The sequence below is a fragment of the Anomaloglossus baeobatrachus genome, chromosome 1 (assembly GCF_048569485.1).
Source record: "Anomaloglossus baeobatrachus isolate aAnoBae1 chromosome 1, aAnoBae1.hap1, whole genome shotgun sequence".
NCBI classification, from domain to species: Eukaryota; Metazoa; Chordata; class Amphibia; order Anura; family Aromobatidae; genus Anomaloglossus; species Anomaloglossus baeobatrachus.
In genome coordinates this window covers 151,488,652-151,501,444 of record NC_134353.1, presented here as the reverse complement: position 1 = coordinate 151,501,444, position 12,793 = coordinate 151,488,652, and the positions used below count along the sequence as shown (strand labels likewise).

General features: G+C 47.7%; 1 protein-coding gene across 1 annotated transcript in view; it reads right to left on the bottom strand.

The window, feature by feature from the left end:
- The window catches only part of UFSP2 (UFM1 specific peptidase 2), a 66,529-nt gene that overhangs the window by 7,301 nt on the left and 46,435 nt on the right, over positions 1 to 12,793 (bottom strand). Inside the window, exon 11 of the mRNA XM_075347130.1 lies at positions 4,118 to 4,242. Within this exon, the coding sequence (XP_075203245.1) occupies positions 4,118 to 4,242 (125 nt within the window). The remainder of the gene's footprint in view (positions 1 to 4,117; positions 4,243 to 12,793) is intronic.

The following is a 12,793-nucleotide window of genomic DNA, read 5'->3' as shown; positions in this document are numbered from 1 at the left end:
ATCACTGACGTGTGAGCAGACATTGATTATAATGGGTCTGCGTATGTCCGCGATTCAGGTACGCATAAAAACTAGCACATACGTACCAGAATCACTGACGTGTGAAACAGGCCTTATAGGGGGTGTCTTGCGAATTGCTGATCATTTCTACCCGTTTTTTGTTCCATTTGCACGACAGCAGGAGACATTGATTCACAATCAGTGCTGCTTCATAACTGGGCAGGTGGATTTCACAGAAGTGTGATTGACTTGGAGTTACATTGTGTTGATTAAGAGTTCCCTTTATTTTTTTGAGCAGTGTATGCCCCCCCCCTCCCCCAATACGCTCTGCAGAATGTAAAAAATAGCTTTTATTATACCGACCTTCGGGGCAGGCTTCCATAAAGGCCAGCTCTATGGAGTGTACGGCTTATTGTGGTCATATGGACAGATACTCCAGACACTTTTTGGCAACTCTGTAGCTCCTGCAGGGTAACCTTTGGTCACTGTTCTGGCAAGCTATCACTAAGCATCTCTCTTATGAAGGTAATTGCTTGCATCAGAAATTTTTAGGGGCTTCATCGCAATAGGAGTGAATACATATGCACCAGGCAATTTTATTTATTTAATCCCATATTTTTTTTTTCACTTCCACCAACTTAGACTATTTAGTGCTGATACATCACACACAAATCGGATTACAAAAATATTTAAAACACAAGATGTAATGTAACAAAATAGGTAAAAAGCCAAGGGGGGGGTGGGTGTGAATACTTTTGCAAGGCATTGCATTTGTTAATTTTTCTCAGCTGGGGAAATTCTCAATAAAGCGACAAATACTAGTTTATTTCTAAACATATTGTTCATTCATTTTTTTCCGTAATAGATGGTCCTCACAAACAGTAAGATCAAGAATCCATCACAGATTTCCCATATTAATCAGTCTGGAGCCCATCTGTGACTCTTCTTGCAGGAATAAATCGCAGGTACTACAATTTTTACATGTCCTGATTAGTTCACCTCCAAGGATATCTTTCACCGCGTGTCTAGGATAACAACATTTAGCTTTATGGGGACATCCCCTGCTGTGGGCTTGTGAGCAGTATTAGGATATGTGCGCACGTTGCGTACAATCACTGCAGAAATTTCTGCAGCGATCTGAAGAGCACACGTGCGCTTCAAATCGCTGCAGAAAATGTCCGTAGTGAAAAAAAAAAAAAAAGCCGATTCCATGCGCTCTGCCTGCAGCCCCTGCCATAGATAGAGCAGGAGCTGCAGGCAAAGCGCACGGAAGAAGAAGTGACATGTCACTTCTTAGAACGCGCGCTTCGGGCAGCAGCCGAAGCGCTGCGCTCTAAGACGCCACGTGCACACGGCTCCTGCATAATCTCCAGATTATGCAGGGGACGCAGGCAGTTACGCTGCGCTACAAAGCGCAGCGTAACTGCATGTAATTACGCAACGTGCGCACATAGCCTAAGTGTTAATACCAGAAATTGTATCATCTGCTACATGCAGGTCCAGAAAAGAGAGTTTCTATATCCCTTGTAGTTGTGAATTTATTAAGAGTTAATATATTGCATGAAGTGTGGTCTGTAAAGAGCAAGCACTGCTATGCATGGGAGTTGATAAGAGCAGTTGGTAGTCAGTGGGGGACTCGAGCATTTTTCTGGGAAATCGAGTCACATCCATCCGAGTATCCAACTGTGCTTAACGAGTATCCGAGCATGGTAGTGCTCACTCATCACTAGTGGTCTGGTTACAACTAGGGATGATCGAATACCTCAATTATTCGGCTTCGCAAATATTCGACGAATAGGTTGCTGCTATGCGAAATATCGATGCGCAATGCAAGTCTATGGGAAGGCCGAATAGTTGTTATTTGGGTTTCCCATAGACATACATTGCGCACCGAATATTCGTGAATAGTCGAATAGCGGTGACCTGTTAGCGAAGCCAAATATTTGTGGTATTCGATCATCCCTAGTCACAACCCATAATGGTCAGATTGGTTTTTTTTTTTTTAAATGTGGTGTGCACAAACAAAAAAAAAAACAAAAATGACTTGCCTTGAGAAAAAATAGAAGCAACTCCAGCCAGGTCAGATTTAATTTTCCATTATTGATTAGATATTCTACAGTTGACGTCTTGTTTTTTTACATTGAAATTTTTGCCTATGTTTAATTATCTATACACCATTAATCAGAGGTGTGCTCTATACCATTATGCCAGGCTTTGACAATGGACCTTGGAGGATAGAAAAGCATCGCCTGATATTTTATATTTGAGGTCGTCTAGTGTAACCTGGATTTTTTTATTGAAAAAAATAAAAGCTAAAACAATCATCTAAGTCTAGTCAATCTAATGACCGAGCAAAATACTCATTCGGTGAGTGAAATCTGTTTTGCATTTGCCCAAAAGGCCATCCATCTCGGTAGTATATCGTGTAAACAGGACACGCTGCCAAGAACGATGGCTATTACAGATTGTTCTATGCACATCTGATCCACCGTCAACCAGTGTAAACAGGGTATTAAACGACCGCCGACTGATAAGTGTGTTGCTGATGTGCAGACGTATAGAGTACCGTATTTTTCGGACCATAAGACGCACTTTTTTCCCCCAAATGTTGGGGGAAAGTTGGGGGTGCGTCTTATGGTCTGACTAAAGGGCTGCGGCCGGGAATGAGGATGCTGCGGTGGAGCGGGTCATTGGGGGCTCGAGCAGGCAGCAGCAGCGCCTGCCGTGACCACGTGGGCCCGCTCATTACATATGCACGCCCATCCTCCTGCCCATTTCTCAGTGCTGAAGCCGGCACTGACAGGTGGGCGGGAGAACGAGCGGGGACGCGCGCATAGTAAAGAGCCGGTCCGCATGATCACCCCTGGCAATTACAGCCTGGAGTGATCATGTGCGGCTGTATTCACTGCCCCCCGCGCGCGTCATCATCAGCGCGGGATGTCTTCCTGTCTGTGCCGGTCAGCTGATCAGCTGATCGGCACAGACAGGAAGACATCGCGTGCTGCAGGGGGACGGCTCCACACACACAGATCAGTGGCGCAGAGAGGAAGATATAATCGGTGCTGCAGGGAGTGAGGAAAAGGGGAGTATAAATTTTTTTTTTTTCTCTGTGCTATAGGATACAGGCCATATACCAGGATGGTATATGAGCACGATGGGGGCATATAGCAGGATGGGAGTATATGAGCAGGATGGATGGGGGGTATATGAACAGGATGGGGGGTATATGAACAGGATGGGGGGTATATGAACAGGATGGGGGGTATATGAACAGGATGGGGGGTATATGAACAGGATGGGGGTATATGAACAGGATGGGGGTATATGAGCAGGATGGGGGTATATGAGCAGGATGGGGGTATATGAGCAGGATGGGGGTATATGAGCAGGATGGGGGTATATGAGCAGGATGGGAGTATATGAGCAGGATGGATGGGGGGTATATTAATAGAATGGGGGTATATGAACAGGATGGGGGTATATGAACAGGATGGGGGTATATGAACAGGATGGGGGTATATGAACAGGATGGGGGTATATGAACAGGATGGGGGTATATGAACAGGATGGGGGTATATGAACAGGATGGGGGTATATGAACAGGATGGGGGTATATGAACAGGATGGGGGTATATGAACAGGATGGGGGTATATGAACAGGATGGGGGTATATGAACAGGATGGGGGTATATGAACACCATGGGAGTATATGAGCAGGATGGGGGTATATGAGCAGGATGGGAGTATATGAGCAGGATGGATGGGGGAATATGAGCAGGATGGATGGGGGGTATATCAATAGAATGGGGGTATATGAACAGGATGGGAGTATATGAGCAGGATGGGGGATTATAGCAGGATCATATACAAGGCAGGAGGATCATTACCAGGATGGGGTACCTTAGTAGAGAATTTGGGGACATTACCCCCATAACCGTGTCAGCAGCAGATCCTCGCCCCATAACAGTGTGTCATGACCACATTTTTTTGCTTAAAGTTTTATTTTCCTATTTTCCTCCTCTAAAACCAGGGTGCGTCTTATAGTCCGGTGCGTCTTATAGTCCGAAAAATACGGTAAATAGACAATTTGTTTTGTATATTACATATAGCACATTACCTTTTCCACTATGGTTTGCAGATCTTCAGCTCCTTTGTAATGCGGATCTAAAATTAAGTATTTAATTTCTCCTGTTGTCTCACTCCAGTTCACTCCAAGAATTGTATGTGCCAGAACCCCTCCGCCTGAGCAGAAGAAAAAGCTGTTAAATGGTTTCTATTGGTGACAATTCATAAACAAATGCTTTTATCCAAGTATAATAAAAATGTTGCAGGAGAGCCCCTTTAATGGTCAGGCAGAACAGTCACAGCACTCTGCCTGATCACTAAGAACATTACAGCTGTACGATCAGTCCAGGGCAGGATGAAGGTGATGTGAGCTGAACTATCCAGCCTGTAAGTGCACAAGTGGTAACACCACCAGTCATCTGCACAAAGAAATGCACATATTAACTCATCAAATGCAGTGGTCTCCACTATGGGAAAGGAGAAATTCCCAATGCTGCATGTGCTGAATTCAGTGTTCACAGAACAGAGCACAGACAGGTAACATAAAATGAGGAGGATACAGTCAGCTGGAGGACTTGAATGATTCACATGTTTAGGAGTATTCTGACTTACAAGCAGCATTTGGCGCTGTGCGCGCGTCTAATGAGTGCGTGCCAGGGCACTGCAAACATCTGCTGACAGATTCCGATTAAACTTTGTGTGTTGTCATTTTCTATGACTCCTCATTAATTAATCCTAAATTACTTTAGAATGCCAAAAAAGAAGGCAATACCTCAGGCCTTTTAGCTGTTCCAGTCAGGTCCATGGACCGAAAGAGCTGAAGGGCTGATAACAGTGGCTCACCTGCTGCTGCCCTCTTACTGTTGTCATCGCTATCTGCATCCTCAGGATATAGACAGCATTGAATACATTGGTAGAGGAAAAAAACGCCGACTCTTTCTTTCACCAATCAGTGTGAGATAGAAGACATAATGTCATCACATCATAGTGTGTGCTGTACGCCAGTGCACTGGAGACAGGAGCAGTGCGCCAGGGGTACGGGAGCGAGGTGAGTATGTGTGACACACACACACACACACACACACACACACACACACACGAACCTTGGTTTAAGAGTAACTTGGTGAGAGTGTTTTGCAAGACAAGTAAAGCTTTTTACAAATGTGTAACTCGGTTTAAGAGCAATGCTTTGCAAGAAGAGCAAATACTCCCCGTGCACACTCCTGGTTCTGTCCTTTCACCGCGCTCTGACCCGCTGTGGAGGTAACTTTCTGTACACATGTACTGTATCCAGTATACTATTGTACAGTACAGTATATACCATATAGCATGTCTATCAATTTGCATTTGTGAATACAGTATTGCACTCTCTTTCTGCTAATCAGTACATCACATTGCTTGTACTGTAAGCTAATTGCCTGTGCAGTATTATTTCCTACCCCATATTTGGCTTAGTTGTGTCCTTATTTTGGGGAGAAAATATTTGGGGTGTGGTTTTTGTGTATTGTACGAGAATAAAGGTTGTCATATTTATACATCATTTTTTCTCTCTATATTGTACCTCCCCCACACCAACAAGTTTATTGTAAGCTGACTTGCAGTTTATTTAGTTTTAAATGTTTTTTACTGCACTGAACAGTATTTTGTATTAGTGTACTATAATAATTTTATATGAATACAGTACATTATTTTGTATTACTGTAATAAGTTTCTATTAAAACAGTAAATATTTTAGGGTTCTGGAACAAATTGTCTGTGTTTCAATTATTTCCTATGGGAAAATTCGCTTTGATATAAGAGTAAGTAACTTGGTTTAAGATCACACTCCCGGAGCGAATTATGCTCATAATCCAAGACTCCATTGTATATTATATTTATATAGCTAGATATAGATAGATAGAGATAGATAGATAGATATAGATATAGGGCTGTGCACGTTCTCATATGGTATATATATATATGGGAATGTCAGCATACTTCACTCTGCTCAATATCTATCATATATATATATAATTGCCTTATTCTGTCTGTCTGTCTGTCTTGCTCCAAAATTGTGTCACCGTGACAGTGTCGTTAAAGTGACAACTGTCGAATTGGCCGCTGGGCTCGGCCTGGCCTCGCCCCCCCCACAGATTGGCCGCTCGCCTCGGCCTGGCCCCGCCCCCCCGCATGGATTAGCCGCTCGCCCGCTCGCATCGCCCGCTCCAGCGTACACCGGCTCCCAGTACACATGTGCAGGGAGCCGGCATACACTGACGCCTCGCCCGCTCAGCCCCGCTCCAGCATACACCGGCTCCCGGTACACATGTGCAGGCAGCCGGCATACGCTGACGCCTCGCCCGCTCAGCCCCGCTCCAGCGTACACCGGCTCCCGGTACACATGTGCAGGGAGCAGTCATACGCTGACGCCTCGCCCGCTCACCCCACGTTGGCACGCTCGGCCCCGCTGGGATCGTAAACGAGCCGGTGTACGCTGGTAACCATAATACACATCGCGTAACTATAGGAAGCGCTTCCCTTAGTTACCCGATGTGTATCATGGTTACCAGAGTACACCGGCTCCCGGTACACATGTGCAGAGAGCCGGCATACGCCGACGCCTCGCCCGCTCAGCCCCGCCCCCGGCACACGTTGCCACGATCGGACCCGCCCCGGCGGCCCCAGCAAGGGGGATGGAGCACGATGGGGGGTGCGCAGCATGGAGGATGGAGCACGATGGGGGGTGCGCAGCATGGAGGATGGAGCACGATGGGGGGTGCGCAGCATGGAGGATGGAGCACGATGGGGGGTGCGCAGCATGGGGGATGGAGCACGATGGGGGGTGCGCAGCATGAAGGATGGAGCACAATGGGTGGATGCGCAGCATGGGGGATGGAGCACGATGGGTGGGTGCGCAGCATGGGGGATGGAGCACGATGGGGGGTGCGCAGCATGGGGGATGGAGCACGATGGGGGGTGCGCAGCATGGGGGATGGAGCACGATGGGAGGTGCGCAGCATGGGGGATGGAGCACGATGGGGGGTGCGCAGGATGGGGGATGGAGCACGATGGGGGGTGCGCAGCATGGGAGATGGAGCACGATGAGGGGTGCGCAGCATGGGGGATGGAGCACGATGGGGGTGCACACCTCCCCCCAAAACACACACACACACACACACACACACACACACACACACACACACACACACACACACACACACTGGGAACCACAAACACCGCCCTACACAGACACCCACACAGACAACGCAGCACACGCACACGCACACACACAAACACCCAACACACAAACACCGCGGCATACATAAATATACGCACATACCGCGCAACACACACACTGCACAAAACATACCTCCCCCCAAAACACACACACACGCACTCCACACCCACACAAACCGCGCAACACACACAGCACAACACACACACAACGCTGCAGACACACAGCGCTCCACAAACAACGCAACACACACAACGCAACACACATACAACACCGCTCTCACACACCCCCACCCAGACAACACCCAGAACATTTACAGCACCCTACACAAACACTGGCAACTACACACAACATCTATATATCTATATATCTATCTATCTATCTCTATCTATAATCAAAAATCATACATTAACTACACAATACGTAAATTCTAGAATACCCGATGCGTTAGAATCGGCCACCTTCTAGTTAACCCCTTCACGACCGCGGACAGTAAAATTATGTCCTATTTTAACGTGATTTAACGACCAGGGACGTAATTTTACTGCCTAAACTTAATTTGATTGTCGTGGCCATAGCAACGGCTTTCAAATGATGTCCCCTGCTGTTTCTTACAGCAGGGGACTTTGCTTCACCCCAGGGGGGGGTGGCATCGCAACCCCCCATCGACAATCGTTGTGATTGGCTGTTCAAATCTGAACCGCCAACCACAACATTCGCACTGATTTTGGCAAAAATAATGCCCGAATTAGTGCGATACTATGAGATCCTGCTATGATCTATTGTAGCAGCTACAGCAGATCATAGGTGGATCTCAAACATGCCGCCCCCAGCCCCTGCAGCACTGATTGGAGCGATCGTGCTATGACGCGCAATCGCTCCAATCAGTGTGCAGTGGGGCGGTCTGATCTGCAGGTGGCCGCCCTCCCCAGGCCTGTGCTGGTCTGGGGAGCCTCCCCCAACATGTCTGCAGCGTGGAGTGGCTGGTACTTGTGGTACCACGCCACCACTGCCGCTGCTAATGTCACCGTCTTCTTGCCTGCTCCACGTGAGTATTGCACTTTTCTTCCAGCCCGTGCGCGCTCCAGTTATGGCCCCTGCGCGCTCCCGTTATGGCCCCTGCCCGTGCCCCCCCCCGATCTGCCCCCCCACGCCCCGATCTGCCCCCCGACATCCCGATCTGCTCCCCCTGCGATCTGCCTGCCTCCTCTGTCATCTCTATTCTGCTTCCTTCCTTCTTTCCTTGCTTCTCCGGTATCCCCCTCTGCTCTCCGGCCCCCCCCTCTGCTCTCCGGCCCCCCCCTCTGCTCTCCCGCCCCCCCTCTGCTCTCCCGCCCCCCCCCCCCCCTCTGCTCTCCCGCCCCCCCCCCCCCCTCTGCTCTCCCGCCCCCCCCCCCCCCTCTGCTCTCCCGCCCCCCCCCCCCCCTCTGCTCTCCCGCCCCCCCCCCCCCTCTGCTCTCCCGCCCCCCCCCTCTGCTCTCCCGCCCCCCCCCCCTCTGCTCTCCCCTTGACGTCCTCTTACCTGCCTTCACCGGGTCGTCCGATTTCTTCACTGGCCCGATCACATCTGCCTCCATCTCTAGGTCCTTCCTGGGTCTTCTGCTGATCTGTCCAACGTCCTGCCTGCTGCTCCTGTACAGCTATCTGTCTATCTCGCTTGCCTTCTGTTCCTCCTGCTACTCCTCTGGGTACTGTGAGTATAACTTTTTTTTTTTTTTTCCCTGTATCCTGTCCATTTTTACACCTCATCTGTCCGTGCGTCCAGCCGAGCACTGATCACGGATGCAGATAACGGATCTGCATCCCTGTTCAATTTTTGGCGTGACATTTTTCCGTATCCGCAACGCTTTTTGTATCGCATCTGTCCGTGTGTCCCGCTGAGCGCTGATCAGGGATGCACATATCGGATCGGCATCCCTGCTCAATTTTTGGCGTGACTTTCTTTTTTTTCCGTATCACCGACGCTTTTTGTATCCCATCCGAATGTGCGTCCTGCAGCGGTCGATCAGTGCACCGCGTTTGAAAAGTCAAATGGCGTTCCTTCTCTTCTGAGCCCCACCATACGCCCAAACAATTTATTTCCACCATCCGAATGTGCGTCCTGCAGCGGTCGATCAGTGCACCGCGTTTGAAAAGTCAAATGGCGTTCCTTCTCTTCTGAGCCCCACCATACGCCCAAACAATTTATTTCCACCACATATGAGGTATCTGCGTACTCAGGAAAAATTGCACAATACGTTTTAATGATGCAGTTTTTCCTGATACCGTTGTAAAAAAAAAAAAAAAAAAAAAAAAAAAAAAAGCTACCTGGTCGATGCAAAAATTGTGGTAAAAAAAAATAAAATTTTCACGGTTCAACGTTATCAACTTCTGTGGAGCAAGGGGCTCACCAAACATCTAGATAATTTCCTTGAGGGGATGGGGACACTTGTGAGGGAGCTCCACTGTTTAGGCACCATAGGGGGGTCTCCAAACATGACATGGCGTCCGCTAATGATTCCAACCAATTTTGCTGTCAAATGGTACGCTTTCTCTTCTGAGCCCTGCCATGCGCCCAAACAATTACTTTCCACCACATATGAGGTATCGTCGTACTCAGGAGAAATTGCACAATACGTTTTATGGTACATTTTTTCCTGATACCCTTGTGAAAAAAAAGCTACGTGGTTCAAGTAACAGTTTTGTGGTGAAAAAAAAAAAATTGTATTCATGGCTCAACATTATCAACTTGTGTGGAGCCCCTTGGGGCTCGCTAAACATCTAGATAAATTCCTTGAGGGGTCTAGTTTCCAAAATGGGGTCACTTGTGGGGGAGCTCCATTGTTTAGGCACCTCAGGGGGGTCTCCAAATGCAACATTACGTCAGCTAATGATTCCAACCAATTTTGCTGTCAAATGGTGCTCTCTCTCTTCTGAGCCCCGCCATGCGCCCAAACAATTACTTTCCACCACATATGAGGTATCGTCGTACTCAGGAAAAAATGCACAATAAATTTCATGGTGCATTTTTTCCTGATACCCTCGTGAAAAAAAAGCTACCTAGTTGAAGCAACAGTTTTGTGGTAAAAAAAAAAAAAATGTTTTTCTTTTCACGGCTCAACGTTATAAACTTCTGTGAAGCTCCCAGAGGTTCAAAGTGCTCACCAAACATCTAGAAAAATTATTTGAGGGCTCTAGTTTCCAAAATGGGGTCACTTGTGGGGTAGCTCAATTGTTTAGGCACCTCAGGGGGTCTTCAAACCCGACATGGCGTCTACTAATGAGTGCAGCTAATTTTGTGTTCAAAAATTCAAATGGCGCTCCTTCCCTTTCGAAATCTGCCGTACGCCCAAACAATTGATTTTTACCACATATGGGGTATCAGCGTACTCAGGAGAAAATGCACAATAAATTGTAGGGTGCACTTTCTCTTTTCTCCCTTGTGAAAATTTAAAATTTTAATGGCTAAAGTAACATTTTTGTGTTAAAAAGTAAAAATTTTCATTGTTTCCTTCCACATTGCTTTGGTTGCTGTGAAGCACCTAAAAGGTTAATAAACTTCTTGGATGTTGTTTTGCGCAGAGTGAGGGGTGCAGATTTTAGAATGGGGTCACTTTTGGGTATTTTCTGTCACCTCGGCCTCTCAAAGTTACCTCAAATGTGATGTGGTCCCTAAAAAAAACTCGTTTGTAAATTTTGTTGGAAAAATGAGAAATTGCTGATGAACTTTGACCCCTTCTAACTTTCTAACGGAAAAAAATTTTGTTTCGAAAATTGCGCTGATGTAAAGTAGACATGTGGGAAATGTTATTTAGTAACTATTTTGTGTGACATTTCTCAGATTTATAGGCATAAATTTTCAAAATTTAATTTACCACTGACATGAAGTACAATATGTCACGAAAAAACAAACTCAGAATCGCCAGGATCCGTTGAAGCGTTCCAGAGTTATAACCTGTCAAAGTGACACTGGTCAGAATTGCAAAAAAAAGAGAATTTTGTTTACTTACCGTAAATTCTTTTTCTTATAGTTCCGTCATGGGAGACCCAGACCATGGGTGTATAGCTACTGCCTCCGGAGGACACACAAAGTTACTACACTCAAAACGTGTAGCTCCTCCCTCCTAGCATATACACCCCCTGCTAGCCAGTCCTAGCCAGTTTAGTGCAAAAGCTGAAGGAGGACATCCACCCACAAGTAGAGATAGAGTAAAACCCGGAATAACCGGAGCCTCTGTCTACAACAACAGCCGGTGAAGACACACGGAACAAGAAACTTGCCAACAGGCAATAGGGAGGGTGCTGGGTCTCCCATGACGGAACTATAAGAAAAAGAATTTACGGTAAGTAAACAAAATTCTCTTTTTCTTTATCGTTCCTATGGGAGACCCAGACCATGGGACGTCCCAAAGCAGTCCATGGGTGGGAATAAACAGACAACTGAGAAGCAGGAAAACCCAACTTCACAAATGGGCGACAGACACCTGAAAGATGCGTCTGCAGAAGCCCGCGTCTGCCAAAGCAAGAGCATGCCTTGGATAGAGCTTCGAAAAAGTATGCAGACTAATTCGAGCTGCCGTCTGACAGACCTACTGAGCCGTAGCCTGAAAGCCGAAAAGGCACCGACAGGTCTGATCAAATGTGCTCTGATCCCCAGCGGGGAAGGCACTTGAGTACACTTGTAGGCCTCGGAAATGGCCGACCTAAGCTAACGAACAAGGGTCGGCTTAGATGCAGAGAGACCGCTATGCTGACTAGCAGTCAGTACTAGAGAGAGGTGCACCGCCTAATAACGGCGGTGCGAGACACCTAGATCCGGGGCGCCCGCACCAGATCCAGGATATGCAACGCTTTCTCAAGCGATGAAGAGGAGCCGGACAAAAGGAAGGCAGGAAAATTGCCCCGGATAAGGTGGAAGCAGTAACCACCTTAGGGAAAAAAGTCCGGAGTCGGACGGAGACCACCTTGTCTTGATGCAAAAGACCAAAAAAGGGGGTGACTCAGAGAGAGTGCCGCCAGAACTCCCTGGCAGGAAATTATAGCCACTAGAAAGACTACTTTCTGTGAAAGATGAAACAAAGAAACCTCCCTAAGAAGCGCAAAGGGGGGTTTCCGGGAACCGGGAGGACCGGATTAAGGTCCCAGGGCTCCATAGACCGCCGGAAAGGCGGAATGATGTGAGACGCGCCCTTAAAGGAGCGCACCGGAGCCAGCCGGACGATACGCCGCTGGCACATACCGACAGAACGGAGACCTGTCCCTTAATGAGGGATAGTCCTAGCTGTAGACCGGACTGTGGAAGGGACAGGAGGGTCGGCAAGGCTAAAAAGGTCCAAGGACACCTTGGAGCTCGAGTCATAGCGGAGATGACTTCAGGAAGGATACCAGAAGTCGCCAAGATCCAGGACTCAATAGCTACGCCGTCAATCCGAGAATCCAGAATTCTGACGGAAAAAACGGACCTTCTGAGAAAAGGTCTGGACGGACCGGAAGATGCCATGGCAATCCAACGGACAGAAAGAGCAGGTCAGGATA